At 40.6% G+C, this 20,162-nt stretch overlaps 1 protein-coding gene across 6 annotated transcripts in view; it reads left to right on the top strand.

The window, feature by feature from the left end:
- Nucleotides 1–14,919: 14,919 nt before the first annotated feature.
- Nucleotides 14,920–20,162, top strand: part of CACNB2 (calcium voltage-gated channel auxiliary subunit beta 2) — a 316,986-nt gene continuing 311,743 nt past the window's right edge. For 3 of the 6 annotated variants that reach the window (XM_012748657.2, XM_012748661.2, XM_012748653.2), the window contains exon 1: nucleotides 15,463–15,558. In XM_012748657.2, the coding sequence (XP_012604111.1) occupies nucleotides 15,523–15,558 (36 nt within the window). In that variant the 5' untranslated portion in view covers nucleotides 15,463–15,522. Of the gene's footprint in view, nucleotides 15,138–15,462; nucleotides 15,559–20,162 lie in introns of those variants that run through there. The other 3 variants (XM_012748652.3, XM_012748654.2, XM_012748651.2) reach the window with 2 other exon arrangements.

Below are 20,162 nucleotides of genomic sequence, written 5' to 3'. Positions count from 1 at the left end.
CCTGTTTCATAACTACGCAGAGGTGATGGTTACACGACATCATGAATGGACTAAATGCCACTGAATTAGACATGTTAAAATGGCTAATTTTATGTTATGTGAAATTTATCTCAGTGAAAAAAATGCTAACGTATCAAATTATTTGCTAGCCTAAAGTAAAAAAAGGGAGGTTCACAGATATGTCACTAAATACTGTAGGCATTGCTGGAAAATCTTTGTCCCAAATATTGTTCCAATATGTTCTTAGAGATTTAGAAAATAGTAAGCATTTGTTCCCATATCCTTTTATAAAAGTAGAAATCTTAGGCGGCGAGTTAAGTAAAGACTGATCCACTGAAAGCGCTAGAACTGCAGTCACTGAAAGTAAAAACATAACAGAGAAATTAAGACCGTTACTCTGACAGCTTGAGTGGCATTGTACTGCGGATCTGCTTGCCAAAGACATGGTGGGAACAGTTAAAAATAGACACGATGAAGGAATCATAACAAATGCTAGGCATATGTCTGTAATAAGATTAAAGTTGAACTATAAAAATACGTTCTTTTCATGGCTTACACTAGTTATTCTTTTCCTGTTGAAGTATGGATTAATGTTTTGCTTCATTTTATAAGAATTTTTACTGGTTGTCAACTAAATATTTGGAGACAGAAGGTGTCTTTTCTGGGCCTCAGTTTCCTCAACTGTAAGACGACGATAACTCCTCCAAGTGTGTGGGGAAGATAGCATGAGACTATTTATTAATATATAAAGCAAACTGCCTGGCACAAAACAAACAGTTACTAAACATGAGTTCTCTCCCATTTTGAATAAAATCCTTGATAGCCTAAAGCCATCTCAGTGAGATTTTTTTGTTTAATATTTTTATCATCTTCCTAGGTTTTATGGGGGGAGGGGAAGGAGGAGGACTTATTTTAAAAATAGGATTCTTTTGAGGAAAAAGACCATGGAGCTTTGAAGCCAAATATGAGCCTTTTTCTGTGTTTTAAGGAATGAGCTCATGCTTGCACTCCTTATAAAATTTTTTTATAGTTAAAGATTATCATAAAGGGTCATCTCTGAATAACCACATTCCTATTACTCTTTCTCATGGATATAATTTTCTAATTATTTAATCATCTAAGAAAACACAGGACTAAAATTGGGAATATGGAGTTTTGTGTTTTCTTTCTACCTAGCTTATGTGAGGACTTTATGTCCACACTTGGTCTCCTTCTATTTGCATAATGACAGAAAAACTGCACTATCCCCGGGGAACAATGTGAGAATTGGTAGTTTTTCAGTAGTTTGAAACTGAGGTTTATAAAGTGATTAAAGACATACAACAAACCTTCATTCTGAAATTATTTGGTTAGTGGAAGTTAGTAAAGTTAGAATCCATCTTTTAAAATCAAGTGAGTAAATAGTCAACATTAGGAGTATTATTAAAATCCAGACTAACTCCAAAGGAATGTAAATATACTGATTTCAAATGCCCATAATTGTAATCTTTTTGAGTTAATTTAATTTTTTATGTGTTGTGATACATAAAGCTTCAAATTATTCATCTGTCAGCTATTCAAATTGTTTAAAAATAGAGAGATTGGTAAGAGAATGTAAGATTATAAGTTACTTTGCAGGTATTGAATTTTCATCCAATTATAACTACCTTTTTCTTAGATAATAACTGTAATCTCTGTCTGTGGTGTTTTTCATCCAAAGAAGCAGTGTGTTCATCACCTTCTAGGGTCTTTGCAGAGAGACAGTACCATAGTTCTTAAAACACTGCATGTACTGGTCAAAATAGTGTGTAACAGACAGAAAGACAGACATCTAGACCAATGGGGTAGAAGAGAAAACCCCAAAGTAAAGTCTTGAATACAGGGTTAAATAATGTTCAACATGCGAGCCAGACTGTTTAGTGGGAAAGAGGCCAATCTTCTTAACAAATGGAGCTGAGGAAACTGCATGTCCATCTACAAAAGAAGAAAGTTGGACTTTTAACTGACACCATATACAAATGTTAGCTCAAAATGGATCAAAGATCAAAATGTAATGGCTAGGCGTGGTGGCTCACGCATGTAATCCTAGCTCTCTGAGAGGCGGAGGTGGGAGGATTGCTCAAGGTCAGGAGTTCGAAACCAGCCTGAACCAGAGTAAGACCCTGTCTCTACTAAAAATGGAAAAAAATTAATTGGCCAACTAAAAATACATAGAAAAAATTAGCCAGGCATGGTGGCACATGCCTGTAGTCCCAGCCACTCAGGAGGCTGAGGCAGGGGAATCGTTTGAGCCCAAGAGTTTGAGGTTGCCGTGAGCTAGGCTGATGCCACGGCACTCTAGCCCAGGCAAAAGAGTGAGACTCTGTCTCAAAAAAAAAAAAAAAAAAGAAAGAAAGAAAAATGTAAGATCTAAAACTGTAAGCTCTTAAAAGAAAAAAGAAATGGGAAAAGCTTCATGACATTGGATCTGGCAAAAGGCAGCACATATATATAGATATATATACATATATATATCTATATACACACACACACACACACACACTATGTAGTCAATATAAATTATATACAAGGGCTGTCCAGAAAGTATCCAACCATTGTTAATATAACAAGAACATATTACATGGCTGGATACTTTCCAGACAACCAACCAACCAACCAACAAATAAATAAATAAATCAGTTGATCTTCAAAATTTTAAACTTTGACACATCAAAGGACACTATGATGCTTTTGTGACCAAAGGACTCTTTTCATGAAATGGGAGAAATATTTGCAAATCATATATATGATAAAGATTATCATTCAGAATATATAAAGAACGCCTATTAATCACAACAAAAAAGCAAACAACCCAGTTAAAAAATGAACAAAGGACTTGAATAGACATTTCTCTCAAGAAGATATACAAATGGTTAATAAGCATATAAAAAGAAGCTCTAAACCACTAATCATTAGGGAGATGCATTTGAAAACCATAATCAGATACCACTTCACACCTGTTGGGATTACTATTATCAAAATAACAGAAAACAGCAAATATTGGTGAGGATATGGAAAAATGGAAACCCTGTGTATTGCTGGTGGGAATGTAAAATGGTGCAGCCCCTGTGGAAGAGAGTAGTTCCTCAAATAATTAAAAATAGAATTACCATAGGATCTAGTGCCTCCACTTCTAGATATATACTCAAAAGAATTAAAAGCAGGGGCTTAAAGAGAGTTTTGTGCACACATGTTCAATAGCAGCATTATTCACAATAGCCAAAATGTGGAAGCAAGCCATCCATTCATCAATGGATGAACGGATGAATGGATTAACCAAATGCAGCATATACGTATAATGAAATATATCCAACCTTAAAAAGGAAAGAGATTCTGATGCATGATATGACATGGCTTGAAGACATGATGCTGAGTAAAATAAGCCCGACATAAAAGGACAAACACTGTATGATTCCACTTACATGAGAACCTGGGGTAGTCAGATTCACAAAGCCAGAAAGCAAAATGGTGGTTGCCAGAGCTGAGGGAAGAGGGGAAGCAGGGAAGGGAGAGTTAGTGTTTAATGGGTGCAGAGTTTCAGTTGGGGGAGATGATAAGAGCCCTGGAGATGGATGAGGGTGGTGGTTGCACAACACGATGAATGTGCTTAATATCACTGAACTGTACACTTAAAAATGGTTAAAGTAGTAAATCTTACATGTATTTTACCACAATAAAAAAAAGCACTGTGTGTCCACACTAATGGGTTTATCACAATGTGAAAATGATGAACAGCCGTAATCAACTGCAGCATATAGTTCAAGAATATTGTTTTTCTTAGGGAATCCAAGCAGGCAATCCACAATCCTCTAGAACAGCACCGTTCAACACACACATGATGCAAGCCACTTATGAAATGATATCTGCAATTTAAAATTTGTTGGGAGCTGTACTAGCAGTCCATTTGGGCTGCTATAAGAAAAATACCATAAACGGAGCTGGTTATAAACAATATGTTTACTTCTCACAGTTCTAGAGGCTGAAAATTCCAAGATCAAGGTGCTGGGAGATCCAGTGTCCATGGAGGGCCCATGTCCTGGGATGCAGATGGCTGTCTCCTTGCTGTGTCCTAATGACAACTCTCTGGGGCCTCTTTCACAAAGCACTCATCCCATGCATGAGATTCTGCGCTCATGACTTAATCATCTCCCAGAAGGTCCCACCCACTACCGTCACTTTTGAGGTTAGGATTTCAACATATGAATTTTGGAGGGGACACATTCAGATCATAGCAGTTAGTCACTTTTAAAAAGTAAAAAAAAAAAAAATCTTAATTTAATAATTTTAATAACAAAAATATTTTAGCAAAAGATATATTAAAGATAGTTCAACTTGCAGTCAGTATAAAATTGTTAATTTAATCGAGATAACTTTTGTAGTCTTTTTTTGTGCATGCTGCTTTGGTCTAACATTTTTTATTTTATTTTTATTATTATTTTTTTTGAGACAGAGTCTCGCTTTGTTGCCCAGGCTAGAGTGAGTGCCGTGGCGTCAGCCTGGCTCACAGCAACCTCGAACTCCTGGGCTCAAGTGATCCTCCTGCCTCAGCCTCCCGAGTAGCTGGGACTACAGGCATGCACCACCATGCCTGGATTATTTTTTCTCTATATATATTAGTTGGCCAATTAATTTCTTTCTACTTATAGTAGAGACAGGGTCTTGCTCTTGCTCAGGCTGGTTTCAAACTCCTGATCTTGAGCAATCCGCCTGCCTCGGCCTCCCAAAGTGCTAGGATTTCAGGCATGAGCCACCATGCCCGGACAGGTCTAACATTTTTTAAATATGGCACTAGCCGCATTTGAAGTGCTCCATAGGCTAGCGGCTACTGAATTGGACAGCACAGCTTGAAGTGTTTGCTTTTCCTCCAGAGCAATTAATCTACTGAGCTGAGAAATAGCACCCTGCACAAGGCAGGCACAACTGGAACTGTCCTAGTTTACCACTGTGCTGGTGACTTACTTGAAAGTCCTGCTTCCATTTGATACTACGACAAACCAGCAGTGTGAAAATTGGCTGCTATATGCAGAGCTCCAGAGCGTGCTTGTTTATGGACTTACAAGAGAACTGCGGAAAAGATAGTTTGCTTTGCTTTCTGGGGCGTTTTGTTTATTTCTGGCTGGGGAAGCAAAGAGTAATCAAAGAGATCCTGGGTGGAGGAGAGAAATATTGAAGTAGCAGGGAGGGGGGTGGCGAAAGAGAAATTGACAAAGAGGCATCTGCGTTTAGGAGAAAAATATGATTTTTATCTTGGGACTTTTTAAATCTTTACATCACCATACCTTAAGGCCAAACAATTTTTTCCCCAGTAGAAATATGAGAGGTTGAACATTTTACATACCAAGTGCAAAAGGGCTACATGTCCCTCTTCCCACTGCCCTGTCTATAGCACAAGTACACTAAATTATAGAGTATAGGCAGAAAGGCAAGGAAAGAATTAAAATCAAACTTTGGCTTCCTTTATAGTGTAGTGACAGATTAATAAGAGGGTTGATTAGTCTGAAATGCTTGCTGTTTGGCCACTTCTAAATAGCTGTGTTTGCATACATTTGCTTCAGTTTGATGAATCTTTAGTGAGTACGGTACTAGGTACCTACAAATGGAAAGATGTTGGCCAGGTGAGGTGGCTGACGCCTGTAATCCTAGCCCTCTCGCAGGCCGAGGCAGGAGGATCACTCAAGGTCAGGAGTTCGAAACCAGCCTGAGCAAGAGCGAGACCCCCATCTCTACCAAAAATAGAAAGAAATTAATTAGCCAACTAGAAGTGTATAGAAAAAATTAGCTGGGCATGATGGTGCATGCGTGTATTCCCAGCTACTCAGGAGGCTGAGGCAGGAGGATTGCTTGAGCCCAGCAGTTTGAGGTTGCTGTGAGCTGGGCTGACGCCACGGCACTCTAGCTGGGGCAACAGAGTGAGACTCTGTCTCAAAAAAAAAAAAAAAAAAAAAGAAAGAAAGAAAAGAAAGAAAGATGATGTTAAGAGAGGCCCTGCCCAGCCAGTGTAGCGTAGAAGACAGACACTGCCATTTCCAGTTCGACTTCAATCCAGTAAGTGCAATCAATCAATCAATCAATCAATAAAATAGCAAGGAAAGGACTTCATTCCACACTGGGATGGTGATGAGGGTAAACTTCGGGGACAGAGTTGAAAAAGAAAGTTGGAGTTAGCCAAGTGAAGTAGGAGGTATATTGTTCCAGGCCTAGGACAGAATGACCACAGATGAAAACGTGAGTAACTGATCGTCTATGAGCAAGAACTTCGAAGGTGCAACTTTGTACATCCAGAGGCATTAGCCATTTATTACCTGTGTGATTTACCACCTGTGTGCTAGGAGGCTCTGACTCGAGGGGGGAGGGGGCATGGGCAATATATGTAACCTTAACACTTGTACCCTCATAATATGCTAAAATAAAAAAATATATAATAAAAATAAAAGGTACTCACCAATTGGCTTCGGTGTTTACAGCAGTTGCACATGGTGACGTTGGAAATTTAGTGACATTAAGCAACTCCTTTTATGCTTTAATTTGTATACATATATGTGTGTAGATGTAATATATGAAATGCAGTGTTGATTCTTGACGTGGGCAATTAGTAAATATGAGAACTACAAATAGTTTTAATTATAATTTTTTAACAATATTTAATTCATCCTTAAAATATTAAGTAATTCAAAAGCAGAAGAGGTATAATAGTAAAAAAGAAAAAATATTAAGTAAAAATGTGACTCCATTTAAAATGTTTTTACTTAAATAGTTCATATACATCGGTTACAACTTATGTTAACATTTTCATTTTCATAGAAAAATTTTAAGTTTTTAAAGAAAGATGTTTTGAAATTACATGCAAAACAATTTTCGTACTTTAATATTGGGCTTATTTTACCTTTCTAATGAAACATTTAAATTTTGTACATTCTACTTTTTAATCCTTTAAATAAAATGTCGGCAAACTACAACTCACAATTTAAATGATTTTAAAATCAGTTATCTAAATGTATAGCTAAGTAGCTATAAAAAAGCAAACTTAAAGTAGACTAAGGGAAATAATAAAGAGTGGAAATCAGTACATTAGATAAGGGCAAATAATACAGAAAATCAAATAAGTCAAAATCTTTTAAACTATTAGCCAACTGAATCTAAAAATACATATATAACATATATTACATACAAATATATATTACATATAATATTTATATATTATAGATTATATAAAATATATATAATCTATAATATTTATATATATATAAAAGGGCTGTCCAGAAAGTATCCAGCCATGTAACCATTCTCATTATATTAACAATGGCTGGATACTTTCCAGACAGCCTGCATATATATATATATGTGTGTGTGTACACACACACAATGCATACACACACACACACATACATATATACATATATATGAATAACACATCATGCACAAGTGGAGCTTATCTCAAAACATTAAAAAATATATGACAACCTTCTGGTTATAGTAGATAAGAAAAAAGAAAAAAACATTTTACCCATATCAAAAACAAAAAAGTCACAATCATAGACTATAAATATAGAAGAGATAATAAGAATATTACAAACAACTTTATGCCAATAAAACTGATAATTTAAGTGAAATGGGGAAAATGTGTTGAAAGACACAAATAGCTAAGAACCAACATGGGAAGAAATAGAAACCCTGAATAGCTCTGTATCTATTTAAATAATTGGATTTTTAACAAAAAATCTTTCTACATAGAAAACCTCAAGCCAGATGGTTTTACTGTTGAATTCTATCAAGCCTTTAAAGAATAAATAATGTTAATTTAATGAAAACACTCTTAAGAAATAGAAAAGGAGATCCCTGGATATGATAAATTTCAAAATATTTCCAATTTTTCTTGTGATTCATAAGAAATCTTTTTCCTGTGATTTGAAAGAAATTTTAAATGATAAAAAAAAAAACACCTGACCACATTATAGTCAAACCACTGAAAACCTAAGGTACAAAAGAAGAGACTTCACTTATAGAAGAAGAAAAATAAGAATTACAGCAGATCTCTCTGAGGAACTATTTAAGCCATACGATGTGTTTAAAGTACTGAAAGGTAAAAAATAAACAAATAAACAAAGATTTTTTTTCAGATAATAGCTGAGAGGACCCACTGCCAGAAGATCTGCACTATAAAAAATGTCAAAGCAAATTCTTTTGTCAGAAGGAATATTATTCTAGATGGAAATCTGCATGTACACACCAAAAATGAATATGGTACTAGACATGGTAAAAAATGATGGTAAATATAAAATATTTTAAGTTTTTTAATCTCATTAAAAAATAACTGGTTAAAGCAAAACATGTAATAAGGCACTGTGAAGTTTATAATATATGCAGAAGTTAAATGTATAACAATAATACAATAGAAAGGATACATTGACAATATACTGTTTTTTAATTATTTTTTAGAGATTGAGTTTTACTCTGTTCCCCAGATTGGAGTGCAGTGGCATGATTATAGCTCACTGTAACCTTGAACTCTTGGGCGTGAGTGATCCTTCTGGCTCAGCCTCCTGAGTAGCTAGGGCTATAGGCACATGCCACCACATCTGGCTAATTTTTAAATGTTTTGTAGAGCTGGGATCTCACTATCCTTCCCAGGCTGGTCTCAAACTCCTGGCCTCAAGTGATCCTCCCACCATGGCCTCCCAAGGTGCAGGGATTATGGGCATGAGCCACCACACCTGGCAGGCACTGTTTTAAGGTTCTTACACAATTGGTAAAGTGGTATAATATTATTTGAATGCAAACTGTAATAAGTTAAAAATGTATATAATAAACCCTAGAGCCACCACTAAAAATTTTAAAATGAGTTGTAACAAGCCAGTAGTAAAGATTAAAAAACCAAAATACTAAAACATACTCATTACTACAGAAGAGTACAGGAAAACAGGGGGAAGAAAAACAAAGAACAGATGCGAATATGGAAGACAAATAGTGTACTATTAGATTTAAATCTAACCATATCAATAATTAGGTTAATGTAAATAGACTAAATAACCCAGTTAAAAGCCAGAGATTGTCAGCTTGGACAAAAAAGGCAAAATATATCTATTATATTCTGCCTACAAGAAACCTATCATAACATAAAGACATAGATTCAAAGTAAAATGATAGAAAAAGATGCACCATGCAAGTATTAACCAAAAGAAAACTGAAATGGCTTTATTAATATCATAGTAGACTTTAGAACAAAGTATATTACCAGAAATAAAGACACACTATATAATGCTTATAGACTCAATTCATGATAAAGCTATAATGATTCTAATAACAGATCTTCAAAATACATGAAGCAAAAATGAGAACTGGAAGTTAAAATACAAATTCACAATATTACTTGGAGATTTCAACATTTTTCACTCATTGATTGAATAGGCCAAAAAAAGAAATCCATACGGATATAGAAGACCTAAAAAACACTATAAGCAACTTAATCTCATTTGGGTTTATCTACCGTTCCACCCAACAATAGTTCAGCTAAGAACAGGGGTTCCATAACAAGGAAGTATGGACAGTTAGGAATCTTAGCTACAGATAACCTGGCTACTTTGAATGTGTAAATTCAAATGTGTTTCTTAATAAAGTGAATTTCATTAGTTTATAGTCCTTTGACACAAGAGCACACGTGTGTGTATGTGTGTACGTTCCATAGAAAAAAGTTAAGTTGGCTTGGCAAGAAAAAGCACAGGAGGTCAACACCTTTGCTTATAAACAGGACATTCTTATCTAAAGACACATTGGGTCCATAGGAGAGTAAAAGATAGGGTAAATTGGGTATTTTTCATAATCTATTGTCCATCAGTTCTTCTTCCAACTCTACTTTCAAGCTATACTGAATTTCTTCTGTTCTATCTTTGTATTTTCTTTCTGCCTGGAACGATTTTTCTGGTCTTTATAATTTTCTCCCATGATATCTGTACTCACTCTCATTATTCTTAACCTGGTCTTCTCTGCTCTGCTATGATAAGTATAGGAGCCATACTTTGTTTCATGCATGCTATTATGTCTATTGCCCTGGATTATAGTAGGTGCCTGCACACACACACAAAAAAATGGCACGAATTAATAAATTTTCTGCTATTCATAGCTATTTGTGAGATCAGCCCTACTTCTAGTAAGTACATTGCTGTAGTCATCATAGCACGCAAGCAAAACAAATAGGTAAGTCTGTTTCTGCAACCTACAATCCAGCCTTAACCTGTGTGGCAGGGTTCTTTGAAGTATACCAGACAGACAACTTTGGTGCACTAAAAAGGAGTCTTAGAGTTGGGGCTTAAAAGACATGTGGTTGGGCCAGGCAGTAATCCTAGCACTCTGGGAGACTGAGGTGGGAGGATTGCACAAGGTCGGGAGTTCGAGAGCAGCCTGAGCAAGAGCAAGATCCCGTCTTTACTAAAAAAAAAAAATAGAAATTAGCCAGACAGCTAAAAATATATAGAGAAAAAATTAGCCGGGCATGGTGGCGCATGCCTGTAGTCCCAGCTACTCGGGACGCTGAGGTAGTATGATAGTTTGAGCCCAGGAGTTAAGGTTGCAGTGAGCTAGGCTGACATCACAGCCCTCTAGCCTGGGCAACAGAGTGAGACTCTATCTTAAAAAAAAAAAAAAAAAAAAAAAAGACACATAGTTAAGTCCTGCTTCTAACACTAGCTGCTATTCGGGCTAGGTTAAGTCAGTTTGTGATACCTGTTCAAAATCCACCCTCCTTTTCTCTCCAAGGTACAAAACTGGGACTATTTCTCCATCTTGCAGGTTTAGCCATATGACAGAATTCTAGCCAGTGAAACCTAAGTGGGAGCATACCACCTCCAAATTTGGGCAATAAAACCTTGTGTGCTCTACCATCTATCACTACATATGTGCTAACTGTGGTGACATGAAGCCACATTGTAAAGATGGTAGCTAGCACTCAAGTCTTGGCTCCTAAATGTCAGAGTCCAACGACATAGCTACTTCTGATAGGGAACTTCTCCAATATCAGAGGAATATATTTCTGTTTAATCCATTAAATATTTAGGGTTGTTTTTACAGCAGTTTGACTTACCCTAACTAACATAGGAAATAGTAATATCTACCTCACAGACAAAATAATGTACATAAATACTTAACACAAACCCTGGTACTTTGTGTGTAAACAAAATATCAGTTGTTATAACAGAGTTCGGATGAGAAATAAATAAGATAGCAAATGAATGTGCCTTATAAACTAAAAAGTTGTGTGTAATATTAGATATTCCAGAGCTCTGTCTCTTGACTAGCTCTAAGAATTCATGGAACTGCACTTCTAATGAAGTATTTTCCCTGAAAGTGAAATTAAGCTTTTCCCTGGTCACTTGTACATTTCAGTTCTAACCTTTCACTATACACACACATACACTCAACCCTCTTATAATACTGGGTGTGCTTGCATCTTCATATGCTTTTAAATAACAACCTGTAATTCAGAGCATTCACTTCATAGTATAGGTTTACAAAAATCAAACGTGCAACTTCATGAAATGCATCATACGAAGTCAGGCCAGTGCCAAATACAAATATTGGGACTATGAAATGCTATTAAAAATGTCAGAAATCCAGAACTGTGAGGTGAAAAATGACTTACTAAGTAAAATGAGAAATCATACATGTGTACCTATCCTAAAAAGCTCCTACTTTAAGGTCTTAAATCTAACCACAGATCTGCAAGCAGGAGAGGAAGAATAAAGTAATTACAATCATTGTTTCTTCCACTTATAGAAAAAAAATACTCCTTTAAATGTCTGGCTTCTTTAGCTACTGTTTCTTACCCACCCCAGTTCTCATTTCAGAACATTAGTAATGCCCAGAATATGCCTGTCCATTACAAGGACTAATGAGCACAAGGAAGCTAGCTAACATACAGCTTCAAGAAATTAGTCATCTGCATTTGAATGCTTTTGCTGATGATGATACATCCATTATTGCTTGGAGTCTCTTGCATCTGCATAACTTTTAACATTAAATGAATTAGGCTTCACTTATCAAATTTTTGCTTTTATCTGTGGCTTTTAAATATTGCACAAGTCAAAATAGGTGAAAAACAAGAAAATCCACCACAGTGGAAGGCATTCATAAGTTTCCCAAGCCTTTTTATTCTGACATTGCTTTCTTTTATAGGAGTAACACTTTGTAACTTTTTATTTGAAATCTTTTACAAGCCAGACAAGAGTCTGAATGCATACATTGTATTGTGTTAGTATTCAATACATTCTAGTTAAATTAGAGTGAGCTATAATAGAAGGATTAAAAAATGTTCTCATGGGAGTCATGATTAGGCAAATGTTGTCTTTCTATGTTAAAACTTGCAAAGTTGTGTGTTGTGTTTTAAGACACATGAAGACAGACCATTCCTTCATTCATTTATGAAACAAGTGTTTTCAAGCTCCAACTAAGTGTCAGATGCCATGCTCATACTTGGGATACTAAGATGAAAAAGACAAAATCACTGTCCTCAAGGAACTCAGTCCAATGGTGGAGAAAAGCATAAAAACAAAGAGTCCATATCATAAGTTACATGAGATGAATATCGTATATCTCATTTGAACATTTAATTCAAACTTTACTTGCCCTATGGCTGTAAGTATAAGCATTATTGAAATTTATTTTCAAAGTTGTTTTGATATTCTGTGGTCTCTTTAAAAATCTGATGGAAGATAAAATTCTACTTCCCAAATGGTCATAATTGAAAGCGAATGCACAAATAATTAAGTATGCTATAAGAAATCAGACAGATGTCATGGGAAAGCACTAAGTTTTGCCAAATCTGGCTTTTTAAAAAGACTTTTTAGAATCAATGCTTCCTCTCTCCCTCCCTTTCTCCTTCCTTCCTCCTTTTCCTATATTAATTGGCTTCTAAGTGCTCACTAACTAGGCTGTAAGCCCCAAGGGGGCAGTGACCTGGTCTTTGTTGGCTGTGTTCAGCCAGTGGCACAAAATAGAAGTTTAATTCATACTTTATTGAATGAATATTGAAAGAACTTGGAGGGCAATTTGCCAGATAGATTCCGAGTGTGCCCTGGTCAATAAGTGTCATTCCTACCCACACAGAACTTACAGACTAATCTAGAACTAGATTGAATGTTAGCCCTGAGATTTGAATACACTCTCAAGGAAATTCAACAGTTTCATGAAATGAATAGGCCTAGGAGAGTAATACTGTGAACAGATCATGGGGCTAAGCTAGACTATAAGTCCAAAACTTGAAATGAAATTTCTTTTCCATTTTCACATACATATGCATATATACGTATATATAACAGCACTGCTGATTGTTATAAATAAAAATTTATTTTACAAATCTTAGGGTGCTGGGGAGTCCCCCAACCATGGCTATGCAGCAGAGCCCACTTCCCTTGCCTTCCAGACCCCCACCCGCACCCTAAGTCACAGGCTCCTAGGGGAACAAAAATGCCCCACCCCTTATAGAAATCGTTATTACAAACCAATATGTCAATGCTTATTTTTAACATTCAGTAAAATTTAATTAATAATGGCATTTAACACCAAAAATTAGGAAAATCAGTGACACTTTAGAGAAACCCAAAATCTTGGACCATACCAAGACCTGTTCTTTAAGTCTGGCTCAAACCACTGTATGGTGGAGATAGGTTTAAAATAGCTATGTTTATCTTTGAGAATAAGTACTGTATCTCTTAATAATTTAATATCTCATAGCAAAATATAGAAGGCTGTTGAAGTCTGCTACAGTTAAATTTTTGCATGCATAAAAAAAAGTGTTCCATTTTGTTCCAAAAGAAGATAGATGCCTGCAAAACTTGTTCTGTGGAGATTTCCATTGTAGTAAAATTTGTTGAAGTGAGATGGATCCTCTAATATAAAAACGTGTCTTATTAGGAGTATCTGCATGGTCTGTTCTAAGTGAAACATTCTTGCTACGGCCACTACTCTGTTATCAGGAGTTCAGGATCTTAAAGGAAGTGCTTATTTTGTCTGAAATGTGATACTGAGACTTCTCAACCGTATAGAAAAAGTCCGTCTCTGCGAGGAAAGAAGTGCTAGTTGACAAAGGCTAAGACAGCCAGGAGACATGAAGGAAAACAATCAGGCTCAGCTTGGGCCAATTTGAACCTCGCTGAGGAAGCCAGGTGCTGGCGATCCTTGGCTCATTGGCCCCATTTATTCCCTGGCGCCTGGTTTGCGACAGAATCAAGGGTCTTTAACTGCCCAGGGGATGCTCTTTGCAGACAATTGCTTCTGGGGCTGCCGGGAACCTTCGCTGATTTAAGACTTTCGCTGCAGGAACTCAGCTTGCTCAGCCTCCTCTCTGAAGTTAGGGACCTGCCCTCGCCCGCCCGAGGCTGTTGGGGTCCCCGGGAGGTGGCTGGGGGCCCTGGGAGCTGAGCTCGCCCGCCGAGAGAGGCACCTCCCGGGCGCCAGGCCTGGCTTTCGTGGCTTTGAAAACTTTCCAGCGCCTGTGCCACGGCGACGCGCGGCGGCTGGGTCGGAGCCCACGCGGCCGCGCCTCCTGCGAGGAACTTTTCGGCGCATCGGCTGCTTGTCACTCTCGCTTCCAGACGCACCTCCCCCTGGCTGGCGCTCCCGGGACAGGCTCCCTCCCTCCCTCCCTGCGGGCGAGGACCTTCCCGGGCGCCCGCGGCTCCCGATCCCGCCGCGCCCGCTCCGCTCCGCCTGGCCCGGCCACCCCGCCGAGAAGGGCGCCCCTCTCCGCGGCCCCAGCCGCGCGCCCGCGCTGCCACCTCCCGGCCCCCGCGCGGCGCGCCTCGCCTCGCCTCGCCGCATGGCCCGGCCGCGTCCCGCGCGCTGAGAGCCGGGCAGCGCCGCGCCGATCCCGGGGCGCTGCGCCCAGCGACCCGGCCTGAGCCCCCGGCGGCCCCCGGCGCCGAGCGGGGCGGGGGCGAGGAGGAGGAGGAGGAGGAGCAGGGGACCCGCCGCCAGGGGCTGGCCGCGCGCTCGCAGCCGACTTTTCGCCAATGGTCCAAAGCGACATGTCCAAGTCGCCTCCCACAGCGGCGGCGGCGGTGGCGCAGGAGATCCAGATGGAGCTGCTGGAGAACGCGGCTCCCGCGGGGGCGCTCGGAGCCGCCGCACAGGTAGCGAGCGCGCCGCGCCCTCTCCTGCCTTTGTGAGCCGCGGGCCGCCGCCGCCTCCCCGCGCCCGGATCCCGGCCGCGCGCCCCTCCTGCCCGGGTCCCCGCCGCCGCCTCCCCGCGCCCGGATCCCCGGCCGCGCGCCCTCCCGCCGGGGTCCCCGCCGCCGCCGCTCCCCGCGCCGCCTGCCACCCTCTCGCCCCTCCCCGCGCCGGGGCCGCTGCCCCTCTGCGCCCTGCCCCGGCTCCTCTCCGGCTTCCATTTTTCTCTGCTTCCGAAAAGCCAGCGGGACAGGGCGGTGGAGACCTGCGGGGCTTCCGACCCCCCCCCCCCCCGGGCGGCCCGGCCGGCTCCCCTCGCCCCTTCCCGGGAGAGGCACATGGAGAGACATGAACCAGGCGAGCGGACTGGACCTGCTCAAGATCGTGAGTCCGGGCGGGCGGGCGGGAGGGGGCTCGGCTCCCCGCGGCGCTTTCTCCCACGCAGACCCCCTCGGAGCCGCGCGGGGCGCCGGGCGCGGGGCGCATGAGGGGACAGAGGTGGGCGTGGGGGCGTCCTGCCCGGTCCCGGTCTGCCCCGCCGCCACCCTCCGCACCTGGGGCGTGACGCCGCCCTGCCAGCTCCCTGTCCTGTCCCCTCGGGCACTTGCCAAGGTTTGCCGGGACCCCTGCTCCTTTCCCTTGAGAACAGAGCGAGCTGGGGACGAGAAAGTTTTTATTTTTCCATTTCCCCTGAAACGTTAGCCATTTCGGGGAACGCCAGGATCCCCCTTCTCTCCGATGAGTATTCGCGGTGGCTGGAAAAACTCAGCTGCGCTGCCGGTTGTGAAATAGGAGCTGTGAGTTGTAGGCGTTGGGCAACGATAAGGTGGCTTTTACGTAAGGCTTTGGCAGGTACAGTCTGGATCACAGTCACCTCCAGGTGTTGGCGGTAAGGAGTCTCTCTCTCAACTTTTAGCCTGGCAGGCAAGTAAGTGACTTCAGCTGTGGGCTGGTTGGCAAGCGATGGGAAGAGGGTCAGGGTCACATTTCAAGCATGATTTTGGAGAAATGTTTCTTCTGCTGCTAATAATACCGGCTTGTTGATTTCACGTCTACACGTGCCAGACTGTACATCGCGGTGAGAGACACGTGTGTGTGTGCATGTGCGTATATATGCACGTGTATACACACACATGCATGTGTGCACAGACGCTAGAGGGACCGTTTAATGTAGTAATGGGACAGGAGTGGACAACCTCATAATACAGGTTGCAAATGTTTTGCTGCTGTTGTCTCACTAGGTGAGAATGGAATGGTCTAGATGCTTTGGTGACTCGTAATCAGGGCAGGTCGGGTGGCATAATAGTCGAGCTTTATTGAACTTTGTTTTATCACTAGGAAGCAAATGAGCTAGCTTAAAACACATAGCTCACTTTGACTCGAGATGGGGAAAGAATGTAGAAATAAAGGACGTGTATTATTAGGATCCCATGTCGTTCGTGGTGGTACAACAGCTAGATTTCTTCGGTCTGCCCTGGGCTGCCTGCTTCCCAAGCAGAGTAGGGACATGGATCTAAACGGCTGCATTTCCATCTAGCCTCTGCCAGAGGATCTAAATGCCAACCAACACAGTTCACATGTGTTCTAGACTCCTGATTTTATCTAAACACCGGCTAGGTTAAATGGAAGTGAAAAATATACTCAGAGATCTCAGTTCCTCCCAGATGAACGTCTTGAATATTGATAGGGGGAAAGGGCTTTTAGACCTTCTATTGACTTTGATCTTCCTTGAGGATTTTTTTTTTTTTAAAGTTATTATTCCTATGATAAAAATAGAGTTCCCAAATTCTGGGAGATCAAAGTGAAGGCTGACATAAAAACATGACTGCATTCAGATAAGTGATACTAATGTACTTTGTGCTTCACGTAATGAAACAGAAATTCAACAAATGTTGATTGTGCAGCAGCTGCAATGTGGTGATGATTCTGATGCGAAAAGACACAATTTCTGCCTTCAAAGAACTTGTATTTCAGTGTATAGCAATTGTATGGCCTGGGGCTGTAGGAGACGTACTGTGTAGTATATGGCTTCAAAGAAATCAGGAATCATGGATATCCTATTTGAAGTAATCTGTAAGGACTTCATAGACGAGGTGGCATTTGAGAAGATATTTGAAGGATGGGTCAGATCATGACAGAAATTGAGAGTTGGTGGGAAGTCATGCTTCGTGAAGCCAAGTCACAAAAGTTAGAAGTCTCCTAGCATAGATTATATTTACAACCTCTAGTTTCAAAAGAGTATGGAAAGGGTTCAAGATTGGGCACAGTTAGGCATTAAAAGTGACAAGGCAATTTGAGGCCACATCTTGGAGACTCTGGAAACTTTAATGTTTGGAGCAAGAGAGCGCGCTGTGAACGGGGTTCAAAAGCAAAGCTAAGTAGTAGCTCATTGAGAAGCTCCACCTGGGAATATTCTATAAGACAATTTGGAGTCTCAGGAGTCCCGAGGTGCAGTTGCTGGAAGGGATATTGACATAATACTTTGGGCAAGAGGGAATGAGGCCTAAACTAAAAAGAGGTGAAAAGATAATGAATGACAGGTCAAGACACCAGACATGTCAAAGATCAGTTCACAGGAATTAGCAAGCGATCGCATAGACACGAGAGAGAGAGGAGGAAGAGCAGAATGGATTTTACAAGCCGGTAAGAGGTATAAATATTCAACGGCATCAACATTCATCTCGTTGCTTTCTCTGCCTTCCAAAAATGAAAGCAATTTTGCTTGAATTGTTTTCGTATCACATCCATTTATTTGAGGGAAACATTGCCTTGTTTATTTTATATCTAATAAATCGTGGCATCGTAGGGCTGTGGGAAGCTTGGCAAAGCCATCTCTTCTGTCTCTCTGGGCAGAACAGACCAGCAGTAAAACTGTGAGAGAGGAGACTGTCACAGGAACATCCTCCCCCTACCCCGCCCCCCACCTTTTTTGTAGCACTAAGTAATTCTCAGAATCGCTAGATGATTCTACCGAGAAAATGGAATTTCTATTTGCAAATGGAAACCACTAAGCGATCATGGGTTTTAAGAATCATTTCATGGCACCTCTGGATTATATTACAAGGTTCGTATGAAAGATGCAAAAGATGTAGATGTGCAAACTCTGCCAGTTTGCCTTTTTTGTATCAATAATCCTTCTTGGAGAGATAGAACGCATACACACACGTGCCAACTCTTTTCCCCGGCAAACTGGGATAAACAAAATGGATATGTTTCTTATGTGAGAAGTGAGGGGCAATCTAACTGCAAATTCTTGAAAGTGCTGATTTTTTTTTTAAAAGAAAATTGCAATTTTTTTTTTTTTTTTTTTGGTAAACTGTTGAACAGTTTCAGTGTGAACTCGGACACAGTTGGCCTCCAGTGTCAAGGTGCTAATATCAGGCCCTCTCCCTAAGCTCCAATTATGCACTGTCCACGATGGTAGCCACTAGCAGAATGTGGCTTCTGAGCACTTGACATGTGGCTAGTCTGAACTGTGATGAGCTGTAAATATGAAATGCACACCAGAGTTCAAGGACTTTAATAGGAAATAAGGACTCTAAAACATCTTCGTTAGTCAATTTTAGATTGCTTACACTTTGGAAGGAGACTATTTTGGATATATTGGGTTACAGCGAATGCATTGTTATAGTTCATTTCACCTGTTGCTGTTTCACCTTTTTAGTGTGGCTACTGGAAAATTTCAATGATCCAGTGACTCGTTTATTTTGGACAGCATTATTGTAAAGTATGGAAATGGTAATTCTCTGGGGAGTTGAATAGCTCCTGTATGAAGGCCGGCTGGCTGGGAAGCAGGTGACAAAGCTTGAGAATAGGATGGGGACAGGAGAGGATATAGAAGAGAAACAAGAGCAGGATTGCAGCCATTTAGGCCTCAAAGACATTGTAAACCGGCACCTCCAGTCACACCTGAAAATGAACAGACAGTAACCAGAGGGCCTGTTTGTTTTGCTCCTAGCAACAGATCCCAGTTGATTGTACCCCAGCTGAGTTTGCCAGATGCTTTTCAAGCACGTTGTGGTAACACAGCCTGGTAATGGCCACATCCCGAATGGTTGTAACAAGGAGCTTTATCAAAAAGGAGCAGTGGTTGCTTAAACCAAATCAACACTGTTTTTTTCCGAAACATTCTTAGGTCTGTGATACAAGTTAGCCTTGCACAGTCTCCACAGTTAGTGGTCATGGGTCCTGTGCTTTCTGTTTGGCTAAAACCTCCACTCCTAACCACCATCAATTTCCTTCCGAGTGGTATTTTACTTCTCGTTGTTGCACGGGAGAAATTTACAAACGTGCCAATCAGAATTTCTGAGTGTTTTAGAATTTGAAATATTATATCTGAGCGATTTGAGCTTTAGTTCGGGTAGTCTTACTCTTTTTTATTTCATTTTTCTATAAAGATTTAGTTTACCTGTTGCTTTACTTAATTCCTTTGAATTGTACAGGATGGAGCCTTGGTCCTTTCAAGAGAAGCTCGGCAAAATGTGTTAACCCTAGAGGGGCTGGTGGCACCCTTCGATTTGGTGACTGTAGGACGTGTCTACATTCTACAGTGTATGTCAAATGCCATGTATTACTCCCACAGCTAGAGAGAGAAAACAATTAGTTATGACACCCCTTAAAGTAACTGGGCCTGCTCATAGATCTTTCCAAGCTGGGCAGGAGGTAGATTGTGAAGAAGGCACAGGTTGCCCTGGCTGGCCCTGGTCCTCCCTCCTTGGTGACCTCCTTCCTGGGCAGATCTCTGCCTCCTAGACTCAACCCTTTTCCCTCCGCTCCCTGCCAGCACCCTCCTTTCTCCCCAAAATAACCTCTATTTATGTGGCCTCTTAATTTCCTTTTGCTTTTGTGTCAACTGATCCCTATAAAAAGCAACTTATCATTTCTCACTTTTCCAGGAAGGTAATCTCAGCTACTTCTTGCCTAGTACAGGATCTGACATCCTCGTTCACGCTAAGCTATTGATAGATAAATGGGGGAGATTTAAAGTG

The sequence above is a fragment of the Microcebus murinus genome, chromosome 25, assembly GCF_040939455.1.
Source record: "Microcebus murinus isolate Inina chromosome 25, M.murinus_Inina_mat1.0, whole genome shotgun sequence".
Taxonomy (NCBI): domain Eukaryota; kingdom Metazoa; phylum Chordata; class Mammalia; order Primates; family Cheirogaleidae; genus Microcebus; species Microcebus murinus.
Note: the sequence above shows the minus strand (reverse complement) of the source record. Positions and strands in the feature narration are given on the sequence as shown.